This window comes from Cupressus sempervirens, chromosome 1 (genome assembly GCF_028749045.1).
Source record: "Cupressus sempervirens isolate cs-2001-9-10 chromosome 1, ASM2874904v1, whole genome shotgun sequence".
NCBI lineage: Eukaryota > Viridiplantae > Streptophyta > Pinopsida > Cupressales > Cupressaceae > Cupressus > Cupressus sempervirens.
Window position 1 is genome coordinate 382,645,674 of NC_143118.1, and position 20,377 is coordinate 382,666,050.

Sequence of the window (20,377 nt, forward strand, 5' to 3'; positions counted from 1 at the left end):
TTGGGACTTCACCATATTGTGCTCATGCAGACAGATTCTCAGACTTTGAATATTTCATTGGTGAGGGATTTTCACTTTGGACACAGGCCTCTCTAATCCTTGTGTTTAGCAGCATTCAGGGGAACGTATCAAGCTTGCAGAGAGATTTTTAAGTTCTGAAACAACTTTTACTGGCTTCAATTAACAGTCACAGGAGGTCCTTCAGGAACAGAGGTATTCGATGTATCTAATCATTTTCAGTCTCACAAATTCCCTGATTAATGAATATTGACACGTGCCCATTGGTAAATTCTGCCCTTTGTCAAATTTGTGCTGATTAGTGCATTAACTCGTAAAGGTAGATTTTCATGTCTTCAAGCTTTTCCTTGCCTTTACTTTTTGTGTAACTCAATGGAGAATTTTGAACTTGGCCATTTGCTTTAAAATTGCGGAGAGTAGAGCTTCATGGGCATGAATAGACATGAGTGCTGGAACCTTGGCTATGTCGTGAATCCATGCTTTAGTTGCTTTTGCAGATCTCCCCTTCACTTCGATCAGACTTCGTCATTTTACTACTTCTCGATGTTCTCTGGATTAACAGTTGAACAATTTTTTAATTGATCAATATCCTCTTCCACCTGGGTGCAAAAGAGAGAGACTTCAAAACAATTACACATCTTAGCCAAACTTTATCACCTCTTACTTGTATCACCAGGAAGCTAAAAGAGTGAAAAACAAAGCTACTGAGAAAACCAAAACCAAAAAGGAAGACCAAGCAAACCAAACAAGAAGGGGGTCCCATTTTAAATGGGCAATGTGTGAATAGGTCACAACAGGACCCACAATAGCTATTAAAGCATTTGACTACACTCAAGAAAGTGCTGACAAACTGATGTGAACCTGAGAAAAATAATTTAGAATTATAAGCATCCATAATATGTCTACTCTGTAGACCAAAGATTTACACAGATTTCATTAAAAAAATGACCGTTCTTTACCTAATAAATCCATTTATTGGATATAATGGAATCAATTTGTTAAACAAACATTACGTTTCCAAGATCATCATGCTGTTTGGCAGCCGGTTTAAAGTGAAACTGGGAGATATGCGAGGCAAATTTTCAGTCCCTAACCCATACATTAGCAATAGTGCAGTACTCATGAGAATATAATATTTTAGTTAGTAAATATATAAGAAGTATGTTCTCTCATTATGCATTGATTACAGTGATGAAAAAAGTCATACAAAAAGAACCCAAACATGACCACTAACAGTACAATCAACTTATTTGCACTAACATCTTATTTTAAATTATGCAAAGGCACATAAACAAGAACTGAAAGCACCATGACCAAAAGGCACACTTCCTTATCCTAGGGACAAGCCACGCATCTTGAAGAAGAGAGACAGTTTAAATATGTCTAGAAGAAACCCCAAATGTCACCTGCCATCTTGTAACCTCTGTTGATCTGCCTGACCTCTAACAACCTCAATAGCCCAACCAACAGCCTCGGTAAACCATCTAAAGTGAAAAGCCAACATTAAAAATTTCATACTTTCAGTGGCAATCAGGGACAAAATACAGGCTTCTTATTCAATTGCAGAATTTTGTAATGGATTGGGAGGGTTTAGAAGTAAGAAAACACCACAGATATGCAGCAGACGTGAAATGTGTATACGCATACAAACCTAGACAAGCATGTGCACACCCACACTAGCCTTTATATCCATACCAAAAAACCCAACTGACTAAGAAGACAAATCAAATAATTATGAACAAAGAAAAATGTCAAGAAGTGAACATGTTTGATGGGCAAAATGCAAATATTCTGCTGTCTCCCTTCAATTGTTTGATTTAAACTTTAAACAAACTGCAATTATTTTCTTGTGTTCCTTCCATTCAAATAAAAGATATGATTCCATCCATTCAGTGCACCTTGTACTGGAACAGAATTGCCAGTTAGCCAATATTCTTTAGTCTTGCATGAAATTATGAAAAACACCATAAGAGCATCTCACCATGTTGGAGGGCTTAAGTAATCTAGAAACTCCAAAGGGTGTTGTTTTTCAGCTACCTGCATAAACTATAAACAGTTATTAACAACCATATTAAACAGTGCTAAAATGTTAAAACTTAAATGAGTACCATATATTAATTAGAAAATTATAATACAATTTTATACAACATAATAAAGAAACTTACATGAAAGCAAGTACCATAATTAAATAGCTTGACACAAATGTCATATCATCAAACAACAGTGACCTGTTTGATTCAACATTATGTCTTTTACAATCAATTGTGTTGGTGGTTCCAATTGATGGACCTGATATCTGCTAGAAGTATTCCACTCTCTATGCTTGGAGACCTCAGGAGTTGGTTTAATTCCCCTTCTTGTACTTCTTGTACTTCTTGCACCTAGTCAAATTTGGGGTTTCCATTAGCCTATTCCAAGGTTCCCCTAGACTAACAGGTTCAAGGAGGTTGATGAGCGCATGCTCTACAAAGATCAGATGTATCATTAGCAAAATCAAAGAGGAAGGTGTAATGTTCCCCATTAGGACTTTACTGTGATTTTCCCTAAAATTCCCAAATAAGGTATGGAATATATTTAGGAGTGTAAATTGCCAAATTTATATCTTGATTTAGAGCCTGCAACCAGGTTAGTTATCATTGTGAAAGATGAAGTATAACCAGCAGTGTTATAAAGAGAATTATAATCATCATTGTAATTTACATGATGTACAAGTGGGGTTCAATAATACTTTCACTAATAACCTATCCTTATGAGTCCCTTAGAGACAATAGTCATTATGAGTCCCTTGGAAATAACATATAAGGCACCTCAAGCTTATTCCTTTTCATCAAGCCCAAGAGCACGGAATGACAGTTACCATTCGACCTCTTGGCCCCATTCAGGGTTGCTCTACATGAATGGAACTTATGTGCTACTTGCATCCATTATTATGTATTACATCCTATCCTTCATAATGAGACAGTTTGTTGTTTAAAGTATTAAAGAATCTTACATATCAACTCTGTTATGCATAGACATCATAATGGGCAATATGTATGTGTGTGTGTGTGTGTGTATCAATAGGAATATGTTATATGCATAATATTCCTACTTCCTATCATGTGGAAGACAAGATAAGAAATCAGAAAGTGTTCTATGCATTAGACATCCTATCCAACACCTATCAAAGTCTGTGGACCCTTTAATTAATTCTGAGCCCAGATTACTGTATGAAAATGCAGTTATATTAGAGATGATCTAATCTGAATTCTTCAAATTCATTGATCCATTCCTTCTTCAATCTTCACAAAGTCTTCTTATATCTTCCCTCGGGTAGGCAACCCTTTTGGATGTATATAATGCTTGACTGCGATGACCCTTCATTATTTTAAACCCTTTGAATGCATCCTTGGGAACTCCCTATTAAAGAAATAAAGAAATAAAGAGGGCTCAGCCCTATTAAAGAAATAAAGATTTATTTAATTTTAAATCTCAAGGTGAGACACCAAGGGTCAGCCCAGCATTATAAAAAAATGGGCTGTCTCTCTTCATTTATTGTTTGCTACTAATTATTTCAATCTCTGGGTTGGCCCAAAAGCAAATAGAATTTAATTTAATTTAAATTCAGCAGGCCCTACTTTAGCTTATATGAATAGAAGTTGCATTTCACAGAGCCCCTAACTTCGTGGGGCCTGACAAAAGGGAAGAATTCAGAGGGCATGTCATCAAACACATCTTGCTTGCCAGTCATTCAGGTTCCTACAGGCCATATAAGCAAATTAGACAACATAATGGCTCAGAAATAATGGGTTGCAGCATGTTAGAAAGAGTGTGATATGCCAAAAAAACAAAACAAAGCATGTTTTGCCAGCTGGTTCGTTGCAGAATCTACTCATTCCAAATCAGAAATGCAAAATCATCTTCATAACATTTCATTACAAGGTTGCCAACGGTTGATTTTCTGAGGATCTACTGCAAATGTACTAAGCACTGCCATAATGTTTGGTATGTGTTTTCCAAATGGCAGCGACCTCTTCTATATATAATGAGAATAAGCCATGAAGAGACATGTCCCTTCATGTGACATGACATGCCTAATAATAAAACTTTAATCATATATATATATATATAATTTCTCTCATATAACAATAAACTGATATCTCATATATAATTATATATAGTTTTATCCAACTGAAGCTACCAAACATCAACACTCCCTCTTAGCTAGGGAGGATAAGCACAAGACAGATATTACACCATTGGTAATATTAGAAATGGCAAATTTTAAGGATGTCTTTGATCAGAAGATATCCACCATTTTGATATCACATTTCATATCAAGAGTATTGATCTTCCAGAATATCAACACATGATATTCACCAAGTACTCAAATAAGGTTTGATATCACATCTAATATCATAGTATTGGTCTACACGAATATCAACATTCGATATTCACCAAGTACTCAAAAAGTTCGATATCACATATGATATCAAGAGTATTGGTCTCCCAGAATACATGTTATTCACCAATTACTCAAAAATGTTTGATATAACATCTCATATCATGAGTATTGGTCTCCCAAAATACATGATATTCACCAAATACTCTTTGAGTAATGGCCTTCCAAAATGTTGAGATGAAAGATATTCACCAAGTACTGTGAGTAATGCCCTTCGAGAACATCAAGTCGCATGATATTCACCAAGTACTCTACGTAATGGCCCTCCAGAACATCAATTTGCATTACATTCACCATGTTCTTAAAAAATGTTTATAAGGTATGTGCACATGTATTATCATAATGCTTACCATATAAACATCCAACATGCAAAGTATAATCTATCATGATCTGCATAGATATCAAAAGATATCCATCATAATAGCAAAAATAAGTTAATGTAAGATCATCATCTTTCAATAACTTCTGCAAATACAAGTGACATCATTTGGAAGTTGTCACTTCCTCATGATGTACATAAGGGGTAGGCCGATTAAAATCACATAGTCACAAGGTATATTGATGAATCATGGTACTCTTTGACTCCTACAGGTTATTGATCACCGAAGAATTCATCACAACATGGTTTACTCCCTCTGAATCAATATGATTGAGATCACTAAAGGTTGACTGAATCATATCCTCTATTTGCTCCCTCTCTTTCAAGGTTGCCTCTAATGAAATGTTAGGCTCCCTTTGAATCTCAATCCCCCTCTTCCTGTGATTACATTATTAGAGGAAAAGATCAAGGCACATAGTTCTTATAATATGTATTAAAATTAGAAATAAGAAAAATTCTACATAATAATAAATATTATTCTAATAAAATATAGATAAATATATATTTTGAACATATATAGATAAATTCAATCTTCTATATATATATATTTTACTCTATATTTCCAACATATTATTTCCTTATTAATTTCACCAAAAATGAACACAAATAAATAAAATTAATATTGGACATAACAAAATTACTTATCTTTACAATATATTATATGGACAGTCCCAATTCAGTTTTGATCTTTTCTCAAAGCTTAGTGGATGCGAGGACCCATTATTATTCTTGGAACTTATGTAAGTTCCACCTTCGAGTTTATCATGCCCGATCACCTAATTGAATGGTTGATATCGATTAATCTCTGGTTTCTTTTTATATAAGAAAATATCCTTCACAAAGGATTATTCCTTTATACACCCAAAGTGTCATGTAACCTCTCTCTTTCAGTCTCTCCTTACACAGCTAGCTGCTGATGTCACGAGATTAATGTGCATATGTAATGTATTAAACACTACCTTGGAAATTAGGTTTGTTCCAAAACTGCACGTCGTCCCCAATGTACATGGTTTTCAAAATTAAATTTCTGCCCCATGTAATAATGGGCTTGATGCAGTAATAGAACCAAGGAAGAATGCTCAGAATAATGTGCAGCACTTTTGTGATAATGTTATCTTTAGAATATTATCTCCCACTATCACTGGGACTACAAAGACTTGCCAAATCTTCATTGATCACTTGAACCAGCCCATGCTCATGTTAAGGAAGAAATTTCCCTTGCACATTTCTTTTTCAACCTTAACAGTTTGGCAACTAGATTTGCAGATGTCCTAAATAACAACACTTTCAAACATGACTAAGGCTCGTTCTTCAACCACTTAACTTTGGTAATCCCTATCGCCATTAGCGACAGGCCTCCTCGGAATCTATATGCCATCTGCACCTTCAAACACCTTTGTCTTCCTTCGCCATGTTTAGAATTACCATGTCCCTGTGCACTCGATCGCCAACTCCCCCTCTAGTGTACACAACATAACACTATTGAATTCAATTAGTTAACTCTCACAGCAATCAAAATTATCGATATCCATTTCCATGCATCCACCAACACAATTACTTTTCTTCTTTTTCTCTTTTCTCCTTGCTAGCCTTTCTGAACATCAATGCCTATCCTCCTATGTGGTGAATAGAATTAATATCTTGCATGTCTGTAAATCGATGTTAATTAATAATGTTTTGTTGTGTTTAAGTGGTGAGATTTTTAGGCGGAATGTTTTCTCTCCTCCACCGTCCTTTCAATGGACTCAACCATATAAATGTGCTTCTCTGCTCAAGACTTCTGCGCACCATGTGCTGATAACCTCACTTCCGGTTCAATCGCTGTATGATTAGTCCTTCTGCCAATGATATTTCCCTTCTATATAATTTGTCATTCAATTTACATCTACAATTTGGATTTGATACCATGTTGATTTTCTAAAAATCTGCTGCAAATGTAATAAGCATTGTCATAATATTTGGTATGTGTTGTCCAAATGGCAGCAACCTCTTTTATATATATATATATAAAATGAGAATAAGCAATGAAATGACATGTCCCTTCATGTATATATATTGAGAATAAGCAATGAAGAGACATGTCCCTTCATGGGACATGTCTATTCATTAATTAGATAATTAATATAATGAAACTTTAATCATAGTTATATATATTATTGTATTAATTTCTCTCATATAACAATAAACTATTATATCTCATATATAATTATATATAGTTTTATCCGACTAAAGCTACCAAACATCAACACCAATGACTCCAGGTAAGGATAATATCTGTGTAGTTGTTGATAGGGCTCACAAAATATGATCATTTTCATGCAAGCTTTTTAAAGCATAAGACTCCACAAGTAGCTGATTTTTAGACTTCATGGTTCGCGAAAGGACACCCATTGCAAGTGATAGGGAAAACCTAAGTCACAAGGTTCAACTTTGGCAACAATAAAATTAGAATGAAGTTTGACAAGGAGAAAAAATTCAGGAAAATTTGACATTAAATTTGCCTTATAAATTGAATTTAAACAACAAAATACATCCACGACATTAATTATTAAATATTAATATTAAATAAATAAATAATTTAAACTAAAACTTAGTAAATTATAATCTATTTTATGATAATTTAATAATTAAAAATAAAGAACATTAAATTAAATTTATTAAATGATAATTCAACAGTTAAAAAATAAATTACACTAAGATTAAATCTATTTAGTGTAAATTACTAATAATATTTAAATAGATATAACAAGAATATTTAACTTTTCATAAGGTCACTTATATATATTTGAAGTGTTATAAAGCATAGGAAGAGCTAAAGAAAAAATTAAAATAAACAAAAAATAGTTAACCTCTCAAAAGGCATATTACCACCTACAATCCCGTGGTCAAAAAAAAATCAGCTGAAAAAATTTGTGCCAACAAATGCATGTCGTATGGCTCATCCCTCTAACTCCACTCTCACGCTCCTCCCTTCAACTCCTGTCACATACCACAAACGAAATGCCCTAGTTGCTAGCTGACGATTGGACAGGCTACATGAATCAACAACATAAGAAATGTGGGCCCTAGCTTTAAAAACTTGTAAAACATGCTACCAAAAATGTTTTTGCGAAAAAAAATATAAAATATTCTGATAAAAGAAATGGCACTTTCTCCATACAAATATAGATGTGAATTTTTGCAGATTCCATACCCATTTTGAATGTTCACTGAATTTCGAACATCAAGCATGAAGTTCAGCAAACCCTCTAAAAGAGGGCACAGCAGATTTATCAGCTTGTTTTGGCAAGAGCTCTTTCATTTAACAAGTACAAAACTAAGCCTAAGCAATAGCTATCATCCACATATTGATGGGCAAACTGAAATTATGAACAAATGGATAAAAGGCTTTGAAAAAATATCTTAGAGGGCAGCAAATAGCAGGGATTGAATGGCTGCACCTTGGGGAGTATTACTACAACACCACATATCACATGTCAATAAGTATGGCTCATTTCAAAGCACTGCACAAGATATGATGCTATGCCATTCAATGACTTTGTCCTCACATATAGTAGAGTTCCTGATATTTTAAGTTCCCAATAGAGTTCTTAAAGCAATTTTTTAACTTCTCGGGAAAATATCAAGAACTTAAAAAATCGCTTAAATTTAATCGGAAATGGTTTTTTTTTTTGCAAAACTCAATAAGGAGATGCATCTAATGAGTCAATATATGAGTAAACAAACCAAACAAGCTGATCTAGGTATATATAAATGCAAATAGGATACAAAGTCGCATCGTCATGTGGAATGTTGATGGCTCATAGTGATAGTCTGATATTCTAAACTCTAAAGCAAACTAAAAATAGCAAATTGACTTTGTAAATCTATAAGCAAATACAAGTGTCAATTACAATATCAAAATAAGCTACATCTTCCTCTTCCCCTTCCCAGCAGCTCTAGCAAAAACTTACTTGTGAATCCAATTCGCTTGAAAAATCTCTTTGAATCCGCTCCAAATCCACAACAAATCGATCTAGGTGGCTGCAAATGATGGTCTTTCTCCTCCCAAATCTTTATGCCCTCTCCGAAACTCAACTGGTGCTAAAAAAATGTTTTGGCCCTTTGGCGGTCCATCAAACCATACCAGGTTGCAGACGCAAGAAGTTGTCAATTTATTGCCAAGATGGAAATACATCTGCAATATTTTAGCAATTTAATGGCAATAACTTGAAACTTATCATCTGTGATATCTTTACATAGTTTCTCGCTATCCATAACTTCTTGCGATAAGTTAACTTCTAAATGAGATATCAGCGAGAAGTTGATCTATGCAGCAGAGTATGGACATCTCGAGTACTCTCAAAAGAAAATTGCAGCAGGCCCAAAACCATCAGAAGATGTATGTTGATCGACACCAAACAATGAAGATTTTTGAAGTTGGAGACAAGGTTTATTTGAGGTTGCAGCCCTATATACAAGCTTCCCTCAAAGGGAGTGGTGTAGAAAAATTGAAGCCAAAATTCTATGGGCCCTAGAAGATTGTAAAGAGGCTTGGCGAGGTTGTATTTACAAGCTAGAACTACTAAATAACAGCAGAATACAGAATATCTTTCATGTGTCATATCTCAAGAAGGCCTTGCACAGCGAATTATTCCATCAGCATACTCACCACCATTATATAATGAAGGGAAACAGAACTTGGAGCCAGAGACAATTATGCATTTGAGAGAAACAAAGTTGAGAGACAAGGTTATTCCAAAGTACTTGGTCAAATGGATGAATATATCGCTAGAAGAAGAGAAAAGGGAAGATAAGGAGATTTTGGAGCATTCAAATCTAGGTTGCTTGAGGACAAGCAACATCTGGGAGGGAAGGACTGCCATGTCCCCATCTCATACTAATGTGAAATTTTAGATAAAGTACAAAAATAGTGTTTTGAACACTTAAAAATATTGAATATTTAACTATAAATTATAGCATTAAATATAACTAATCATAATAAATATATTAAATAAATAACTTTAAAATGTAATAATTTTTGGAATTGAATAGGCCATTCGATCTCACCAACATGTGCAAGGAATATAAAATCAGCCCTTATGCTGGGTATAAAGGTGGATAAAAAATCTCATGTTTCGCAAGGAATATTACGCAATTTGCGATCTCGCCAACCTGTGCAAGGAATATAAAATCAGCCCTTACACCGGGTATAAAAGTGGATTAAAAATCTCATGTTTGGCAAGGAATATTACGCAATTTGCTCTACTCTATGTGGCACACTGACTCGGACAAAGCCTCAGCCAGCTCACAGAAGCAGAACAAAAACACTACCTGAAGCTTATATTGTTGTCATCAATCTGAGTTATGATTCCATGAGCTAGCATCAATGCCAATGCAGGTCCTGTAGCAACTAGAACACCAATTTCTGCTCACGACATTGATACTACATAAGGAAGTTGCAGCGAACAGATTAAAGATCAGTTGGGTCATATATTGAGGTCAATCGAATAGCATCACCACCATTAATCAGCAAACTAATACCAGATATATATGAACTATTTATTACTTGCTGGCTGGTCACTAATTGAAGGGTGGTTGCCAATCAAGAGCCAAAAAATGCTTTGGTCTTATGGTATCACTAAATCTTCACTCCCATTAAAAACAAGAGCTCAGATTCTAAAGTCATATGTTAAAGCAGGTCTCCTTCAGCTCACAGAAATGGGGGGAATCTACTGCCCTTCAACATGTCACGGGTTTCAATCTCTGGCAGACTCTACAAATACATAAAACTAAAATAAATAAAACTTAACCAAGAGTAAAATACATATAAATCCTAAACCTAAACCCTATCACTAAGTGAAGATCTCACAATTTCAAGTGCAATAAGCACCATCTAATTTCAATGGCATCCAAACCTCATTAAATGGCTTACTCCCATTAATTAACAGAAATTCAAACATTTATTCTCAAGTCATGGCTATATTTTGGATAGGAACATATTCTAAAATATTTAAGTAAAACAAAGTTTAAAATTCTTTTGTTGTTAAAATTCTAGATGTACAGATCTGTGAAACACAACCCTCACATGTTTCTCGTCTTATTTTTTTCATTTTCTAGTTTCAAACTAAAATATGGGAAAAAGAAATACAGGGCCTTAGACACCAGGAGAAAATATACGAGTAAATATCACAAAAACAGACCAAAGCTGAAAAAACATATTTCTTCGCATCAAGGACTTTCGATTTAATTTTAGAAAAATATGACAAATGGAGCAAGCAAACTCAAATGGGCAAAACGTACAGTAAAACCTTCAACTCTGAAAAGACTACGATGATGTTAACTTCGTCGAGAAAAATCAGTTGTTTAAAAGCAGATTTTTGAAAAGCTAAAATCCGATTTTAGGACGCATATATGCCTTCTGTCCCTATATACTATGGAATAGATGTTCTTCGTATAGGGAATTGATGTTCTTCTTTATTGTTTCATTCTTAGCCGAGAAGCTATTAAACAAGAGGCTTCCACCAGTTTTGGTAATGTTTCATACGGAATTAAAACCGGCTGCTAAAGACTGACTTAATTGAAATTCCAGCCACCAAAACATCGCTTAATTAAAATGAAAAGAGATGAAATAAAAAGACTTACTTTCTGGAATGCTCCTTAAAATGGTAGAAATTGCATGGTGCGATCTTGCCTGCTGTCCGTTGCCCACCATAAACCACCTTCCAGCGTTTTAGTGGAGGAGAACATGAATTTTGGCCGCCCTAATTTATTTAGTGCAGAAATGCGTACTAAATTTCGATTTCTTCGAACCCAAAAAGGCCACAATAGGATTTGAATTTAAGAGAAGTGCATCCGATTTTCTCATATTATTATGGTTTTATTTTTAAAATATTTATATACTAGCATTTGCACCGGAAAGAGGTGCAAGGGGTATGCCGAGAGGTTTTATTAGAAAAGAAAAATTGAAAAGATGTCAAATTCAAGAGATTTTTTAAATTGTTAGCATTGAATTAGTATTGTATATAAAATAGAGACGTATATACATGAGTAACCTCTTTCGAGGTTCAGACATTGTACATTTGTTGAAATATTTTTTCAATTGTATATACAAAAAGATTTAAAATCATAAATGAAGCTTCATATTACATAAGGAAGTGTATAAAAGGAAAGGTCTTCAGCAAATTTTGTTCCTTAGGAATCATTCAGTAGAAAGCTCCTTGATCTCATCAACTAATAAGTAGGATTCTTTCAATTGATAAGTAGGATATTTTTTCCATAGCATTTTTGTGAAGTAGCTTCAAAGATATGATTCAACTATGTAGGTTTTGAGTCGAGTTGATTGACCCATGTTTCATGAGTAGTGGCTCGCAAGAACCCATATATCATCAAAATGAATGGAAAACTTAAAGCAATTATTCCATGTTTAGGTGATTCTAACAAAGCCAAATCTTCCCATGAGGTCACATATTCAATAATACATAAAGTTGAGTATGTAACATGTAACCATGAGCATAAGAATGTCATAGATAAAAGTCAAATAAGATTTACATGCACATTGAAACATGTTAGTTGTATGATATTGAGATAGCATATCTTCCACTAAATTATATAATTAAGATCTTGTTGGAAAAAAATAATATTTTAAAAATAGTTTATTAATCTTCTCCCATTAATACAGGACCTATTAAAAGCTAGGAATATTATTTTTTTGTTATTCTTTTTAACTTGAATAGAATACTGAGAAGATTCATCTTGGTTGAGAGTTGTGTAATATCCATGCTACTTTCATTACTAATAACTAAAATACATCCCACTAACATCGAATATAATATACATCCCACTAATATAATATACATCCCCCTAACATCACTAAAATGAGATGAGCCTTAGTCTTTGTTGTTGTGGCTATCAAGCATACTTTTATCTATAAAAGGAACATAGTCTTATCTCTTTTGAGCTTAAATTTAATATTTTAGTTATCAAGTTTGGAGAATGATTGAAATCTTTCTTCTATTTCTAACATTTTTTTTCAATTTATTAAATTTGTTAATTTATGTAATATGTATATTTATTTTCCTCCAATCAAATATTTAAATGGTAAAAATAGTTATTCAAACTTTTGTCATCAATTTCTAATAGTAAACTTTTTTATGAGAGATATTTTAGAAATGTATCAAATGAATACTTTTTGAATTAAATTAATGTGAGCACTACTTAAATCTTATGCATACTAAAAACATCAATCATACTCACAAAGAAAAGAATCTTACAAATTGTTTTATCTATGAATATAAATAAATCGACAATAAGGTTTAATTGGTGTTATTTTAAGGTCATTCATATTAATTCAACAAAAATAATTTAAAAATCTTTTACTAATACATTCTAAATTAAGAATTTATTGTTCTTTACTCCAAACTAATTAACAAAAGCATGTAAAATTTTATAATGCATACTAAATCATTCTTAATGTGAACACATTCTTGATGTAGATTCTTTCATTTGGGCTTAAATTCAAAATTTTAGTTGGCAAATTTGGAGTGATTGGAATCTTTATCCATTTATAACAATTTTTGTAAATTTCTAAAATTTGTTTCATAGTGAACTCTTTCAATTTAACCATTATTTTTTTATTTTCCTTCAATCAAATATTTATAATTAATTAATTGAGAAAATGGATGTATTAAAATATATAAATTTAGGAACATGTCATATAAATTTGCATCAAGTTGGCTTCCACCAATAGAAGCAAATGGCATAGAGTTAGGAATTGAGTTTGAAAGTCTTTTCTTGGAAATCCCAATCAGTCTAAGAACGTACTCAAGCATCTTGGGATGTGCAAACTTGCATATCTCAAGGTAAATATTAGAGATATGGGTATGTATACTAGTATGGTCACAATAAATTACTTATATTTGATGATATATAATTTAGCTACATTTATAATTTTAAAAAATGTTCCAAACACTAAATCTAAGCAGCTACGTATGACACTATCAATGCAGAATTTTGATTTCTTTCATTTTATAATTTTGCAAATTTTTGGTGGTTGCTCACCAGCCAAAATAACCATTTTTGTCTATCTTCACCTTTCCTAGTGTGGCAGGGAAGCCATCCTGATTCTAATGTGATCCAAGCTTCAAATGAGAACTAAAAGACATTGCCCCCTTCTGCACAAGCGGTACAAATTCAACTCCAAATCCAATACCAAGCCCAAATCTCCCCCACTTTAGAATGAATGCAGAGAACTTTCAAATCTACACAAAATAGAATGACCCTTGCAATCCTCCACTTGCCATTTCAAACCCCCTTTGCTACCTTGGCACAAACTGCAAGAAATTGAGAAACGCCAAAAACCAAAGCAACAATCAATTACGGAACAACTTGCAAGCCTAATCCATAATAGGATCATATAAATAAGTTAACAACCACACAAGTTTTCAATGGCAATCTAGATATGACTTGTAACATGGCAGCAACAATTTAATCAATGTCATATTTCATGGCCAGTGCCGGTTGAGAAACATCCAATTCAATAAAGCCAAAACCATTTACCTATATGTAAGATCCACAAATCATTTACCGACGATCTGTAACCAACACTTTGTAACCATTCACCGATAATAACTTTCCAGCGTGAGACAAATTCTGACTGGAGGCAACTCCAAAAGGAAAGCCTATTGGCTAACAAGCCCTAACAATGAACCAAAAGCTAGGGTCCAGCAATTTTGAGATTCTGGCAAGTTCCTTCTCAGTCTTCTCTCTACTTGTCCTCATAGCTTGGCTCCCATTGTGCGACTAACTCATTGTCCCAGTCACTCCCCGGATAAAAAAAAAGGGGTGTGGAATCACCGTATTCCAGAGAATGGGCATAGTGCTTGCCATTTCACATGTTCAAGAAATTTTGCAAAGAAACAGGGGTTATTAAAGTCGATATCAGGCTATGGTAGAATTTGGTTAATCCTTGGGATTTATGTATGATAAGTGCTATATTTTAAATTTAGCTGAAGCTACTCTCATAAGAGCATCAATTTAAGTGAATTAAACTGAGTAAATGTAATGCAAAAGGGAAAACTAATTAGAGGAATCAAAAAATAAAACATACAGTTCCTTAAACATGAAACTAAATGCAATTTTTGCCTTGTGGATAAGCCAAGTAAATGTCTAACAATATTCAGATTTCTCACCTTTTGCTCATTTTCAGATCTTGAACTCAGGGTGAATATTCGTGGTCCCTATTTAGTAAGCAAGCAAAATCAAGTGCATATGCTCAATATATAATAGCCGAAGCACACAAAGACACATATTTGCGTGAAGGAGAACAAGACATCATGTAGATCTCACAAGTGACTACGACTCTATTCCCACTTCGTATTGGCACCAATGGGTAGTCCACACATAGCAATGGTGCCATGAAAAAAATCATTCTAGTTTAATATATATGAGCTATTTCGTAGACATTATAACTCACTTTTTATTATCAAACAAGTGTGGGATCTCTTTAAGAAAAGTAAATTGTGTAAGGATAAAGGAAGAAGAAAAGTGAATAGTTGTTGGAGATACATGTAATGCATAGTTGTATTCAAAATAGAATCGAGTGTGTATAAATTAAACTTCAATCAACATATGACATAGTAGAGGAGGAACATAAGGCCGACTCATGTATTACAGTAATAGGAGAAGTATAAAAAACCCCTATTTTTTGGAGAGTTGTTTTAGAGTAACCACTAATAATCACCAAAAAGGGATAACACAAGTGAAGCGTGCTCTATGGATGATTAAGATAGTCTTGAAAGGCATGACGAATAATAGGTGCATTCCCTTGTCTATAATACTAGTCAGCATGAATCTCCCTTAGATAATTGCAATAATTATAGCAATCAAGTTGTTGTAAATTGATTTCTTGCAAAACTTCCTCAACCCTAATGATCTCAAATTCTTGAACATTACGTGTATTTGTGCTTGCCACTTTCATTTGTGCATATAGTTGAGCACAATTTTGAGAAGCACAATTTGGAAGACTTTGTATTTTAGTTTGGGGATACCCATTCCAATTGATAGATCCTGTAGATGGTTGTGGAGTATTGACCTCTGATGTAGTGCTTGAGATGTCTATTATGTGGTGAGGTTGGGGAAGATTAGCCATGACCTAAAAAACCAAAACAAATGTTAAATATGAAAAAGAGAACCAATAGGAACATTGATAGTATTTAATGGTAGTAAATTTTATCCATATATTATAAGTAATTTGCATGAGTATCCTTTTTAATGAAAGATAAGTGTAAACAAAGAAAAATTAAAATTGGATCAAATTTGGTCCAAATCTTTCATTCATACGAAAAATAAAATAGTATATACAATATATGTATGTATGTATGTATTATGTACATGGCTCAAAAAATAGAAGTTAAGAATGTCATAAACCAATGCACATGCTAAATAAAACCAACAATTACAAATTTTAAAATTTTAAAATTTGAAGCATAACATTGTAATTTAAGTTTTGTAGCTCAAAATTATAACAATTAGAACTTTCTTATTTAAATGTATCATAGTTTAAATCATCTTATTCTATTAAAATACCATAAAATGAAAAGGTCTAGTAGTGTACCATAATAGTAGCATCTAAGAAAAAATGAGTATAGACGAATTCTATATATTTGAAAATTCATAAAGTAAAAAAGTTTGTTTAAGTTTATTGAATGTATATTATTATTTATGTAAATATTTTTTGTTAAAGATAAATTGATTGGATTTTCTATGCATTCGGAAACTTCATTAAACATTAGTAATTTTAAAATTTATCTCATTAAAAGTTATCTTAAAACTTCCAAAATATATGTTATTGTTACTTTCTTCCATAAATTTATGATTATATAATTCCATTTTCATTCACATCCATCAAAATTAATGACTCATCTTCCTTAGTTGAGAAGTTTAAATCATACAATATTCCATTTTCTTTTATAATATTATTTAAAATTTAAAATTTATCTCATTAAAAGTTATCTTAAAACTTCCAAAATATATGTTATTGTTACTTTCTTCCATAAATTTGTGATTATATAATTCCATTTTCACTCACATCCATCAAAATTAATGACTCATCTTCCTTAGTTTAGAAGTTTAAATCATACAATATTCCATTTTCATTTATAATAGTATTTCAATAAGAAAAATCTCAATAAGTGAAAAACATACACATTAATGCACGAAAAGGACCACAATTTGTGAGCGAATGGGTGCAAAGACAAACCTATCCCTATATTTGCAAAAGTATTTATTGAGGAGATGAAGAAAGAGAAAAGAAACTATTAAAAATCTTATTATTATCATTTATTGAATAAATGAAAAAAGAGAGACAACCCTATCCCCATATTTGCAAAAGTATTTATTGAGGAAATGAAGAAAGAAAAAAGAAACTATTAAAAATCTTATTCTTATCATTTATTGAATAAATGAAAAAAGAGGTAAGTAAATTTGATATATTTTATACCCCAACTATACTCTCTATTAATACAACGAAAAACTCTTTATTAATATAAATAAATAAAACTATATAGTAGTGTTAAAAAAAAATACAATTAACTCCCTAATGCAAAAGATTAAAGATGTACATTTCATGAAAAATATATTCCTACTAATTAAAACAAATGATAAAATATCTTTTCCTTCATATTATTATTATATTCTCTAAATTTCATAATATATAACTCATTATAATATTAGTAATCAAATGCTCTTTTCAAATTTAACATAGTATTATATTACATAGTTAGCATTCTACAATGAAGAAAGGGTAGAACATGTGTGTTAATGTTAATAGTTACATCTTTATCTTGAATTTAACAACTATTTATAAAAAAAATTAAATAAAAAATTAAAATGGGTTAAAAATATATATAAATAGAATGAAATATAAACATTTTTGAATGTAATAAATTAAATTTCAAATATTTTATAAATATATCTATTCTATTTGTTTAAATAGATTTATTTAAGATATCTATAATGTAGAATGATAAAAATCTAATATATATAGTTCTTCAAATCTAAGATGTATAGTTCTTCAAAGCTAAATCAAGTTTAAAAGGCTTCAGAGTCCAAAACATTGCGTAAATTTAAAGGCCTGTAATTATTACTGATGAAAATGAAATGGAGAAGAAATTTCACGTTTGAAATTACACTTGCGAGCCGTCATGAAAGTATCACATGAAATGCAAAACTCTACATTGAAACGTAAGACTCAGAGACGATCTGATTCTCCACTAAAATGTAGCAATGGGAACACAAATTTAATTATTCAAGAAAGCTTTAATGCATTCAATTGTAAAATGTTTGAATGGTATTTGGGTTTGTGATAACCTGGAATATTAGCTTTACCTTATTTAAAAATTTCAATAAAAATCTAACACGTCTTAGAAATCAATCCCGACTGTTTGGTTGGAGCTCTTCCAAGATGAGAGCATGCTTCTACTACCAGTGAATTACCTCTTGTTTCTTCTTTCCTCCTCAACTAATCACTACTTAGTATTAATTCATGAAGATCTACTAATGAAAGCACCAATAGCTAGCGATGTGAAAAAATCATCATCTATACAAGGATGGTTCTTGGTTTCATGGACTGTGTAATGAACTTTGTTTTATATCTTGCTAGACTGAAAGAACTGATTACAATAAAGTTTCTTGAAGTCTTTGAAATAAAAAAAGCTTTATAATTATTCACTGAGTTGATTACAAAATGGATTGAAATAAAAGAAGGAATTACAGGTCAGATGTTACTCAAGACTATGGTACTGGATTGTTCTGCTTGTGAGCTAACTGGTCTCAAATTTAAAACCTTTCATTTGCTGATGGAGTGTTCTGCCCATGAGCTATTGGTCTCTATATCACCAACCAATCTTTGGTCTAGTATGACATAATACTAAATGCCCCTCTTAACGCAGTCTATAAAATGCTTTGGACTCCTACCCTATACTGGCACAAATATTATGTTGAAGCCATGCATTATCTTGGGCTCCTTAATAAACTGTTATAAGCTAATTAAGCTGCAATAAATGATTGAGAGTCCCTAGAAGGGGTTTGTCTAAAATGAGAGTTATTTTGATTTGGGTCCCATCTTCTTGCTAGACTTGATGCATTATGGGGCCTTTTAACCTAAGAGAGCAGAGTCCTCAGGTTGCTCAAATTGAAAAACTGTAAGACCATGGCTTGGATGGATTACCCCCTCCTCTCTGCATGATCACCGACTTTTTCCTCCCCTGGACAATCGAAACTGCTGCCAAATTTGGCATACCTAGAATCAACATCAAATGTTCTCCCCCATTCACCATGAATCTCGTCAAATCCCTCTGGAAAATCCTCCCCCGCAATTTGGTCAGCTCTGGTTGAGGCTGATACATTGTGCCAGAACAGGGGAAAAATCCCACATTCCTCTCTGCCTCTGAAATGACTCCGAGGCTTACCGATGCGGACGCCTCGCACCCAAAGTACCTCTTTTTTAAAAATATGTTCCCCATAAAACAAAAGGGCAGTTGGGCGACAATCTTGAACACATTTAAGGAGCTCGAATCAGATCATATACACCAATTTCAGAGCTGCTGCACCAGGCCCGTTAGGGCACTAGGGTCATTGACCCCTCTTTCCGGCAAGGGTCATTCTTCCGATTGTCTTGAATTAGATTGGCTGGATGGCCGGGCGATGGGTTCAGTAGTTTATGTGTCCTTCGGCTCTGAGAATTTCATCACTTGTGAAGAGATGAATGAGCTCGCCTTAGGGTTGGAGTGGAGCATGTCCTTACTTCGCCCGGTTCCGATGACGATATTTATAGAAACATCTGAAATGAATTAATTTTTGTAATGAATTAATTTTCAGATCTTATAAATCTATTGAAGATATATCTAAGATCTTGAAATAAATATTGTCAGTGAACAAGATTGAAACAGATATGCATTCACCCACTATTTCGCCCATACCTTTTTCTAATTGAAACCAAACCATTTATTGGCAATCAAAAACCATTTATCGGCAAGGATTATGTAGTGTGAGACAACTTATGGCTGGAGTGAACTCTAGTGGAAAAGCCTATTGGCTAATAATTTATATAAATAAAATTTATTTTATTTTTATTTATTAATATATTATTATTTGTCAAAAGGTCTTTAGTCTTGAAATTGAAGGTAAATATTTAAATAAAGATTTAATATTTACAACTTAATTTTTAAAAACAAAAAGAATTAACTTTAAATATACTAATCTATATTAATAATTAAAAGATGCATTTTATTAGATTATTATATTTAATTAATTTTTAAATGTATTGAGAAAATTTATTTAAGTCTCATTAAAACATATATTCATTTTTTTTTGTGATGGAGGCATTTGTTTTATATGATATTTAGGAATTGCAAATGTGATTATATCAATTTGAAAATAATTTATTTTAAATTATTGTATATAAAGTGTTAAAATTTTGAAATGATTTTTTCTTATAATTGAATAAGTTTTTGATTAGTTGAATATAATTAGATAAAGATTGGTTATTCAAAAAGCTAATT

At 32.5% G+C, this 20,377-nt stretch overlaps 2 protein-coding genes and 1 long non-coding RNA gene across 5 annotated transcripts in view; 1 reads left to right on the forward strand and 2 right to left on the reverse strand.

The window, feature by feature from the left end:
• EMB2816 (Small nuclear ribonucleoprotein family protein) overlaps positions 1-11,632 on the reverse strand; it is a 108,751-nt gene extending 97,119 nt beyond the window's left edge. Inside the window, exons 1-2 of one of the 3 annotated variants that reach the window (XM_089826169.1) lie at positions 11,463-11,632; positions 2,000-2,055 (exon numbers count right to left, since the gene is read on the reverse strand). In XM_089826169.1, coding sequence (XP_089682295.1) covers positions 2,000-2,002 — 3 coding nt within the window. In that variant the 5' untranslated portion in view covers positions 2,003-2,055; positions 11,463-11,632. Of the gene's footprint in view, positions 1-1,999; positions 2,065-11,120; positions 11,190-11,462 lie in introns of those variants that run through there. The other 2 variants (XM_089826178.1, XM_089826186.1) reach the window with 2 other exon arrangements.
• On the reverse strand, positions 9,886-11,007 carry LOC149577874 (uncharacterized). Its single transcript, XR_016354272.1, has 3 exons — positions 10,387-11,007; positions 10,152-10,263; positions 9,886-9,992 (listed from the first exon to the last, which is right to left on the reverse strand). It is a non-coding gene; the product is annotated as an uncharacterized LOC149577874 (long non-coding RNA).
• A 7,636-nt stretch (positions 11,633-19,268) lies between the features above and the next one.
• Positions 19,269-19,670, forward strand: LOC149577875 (UDP-glycosyltransferase 72B1-like). Its single transcript, XM_089798501.1, has one exon. The coding sequence runs from the start codon at positions 19,269-19,271 to the stop codon at positions 19,668-19,670; it is 402 nt and encodes a 133-aa protein (XP_089654627.1).
• Positions 19,671-20,377: the final 707 nt, after the last annotated feature.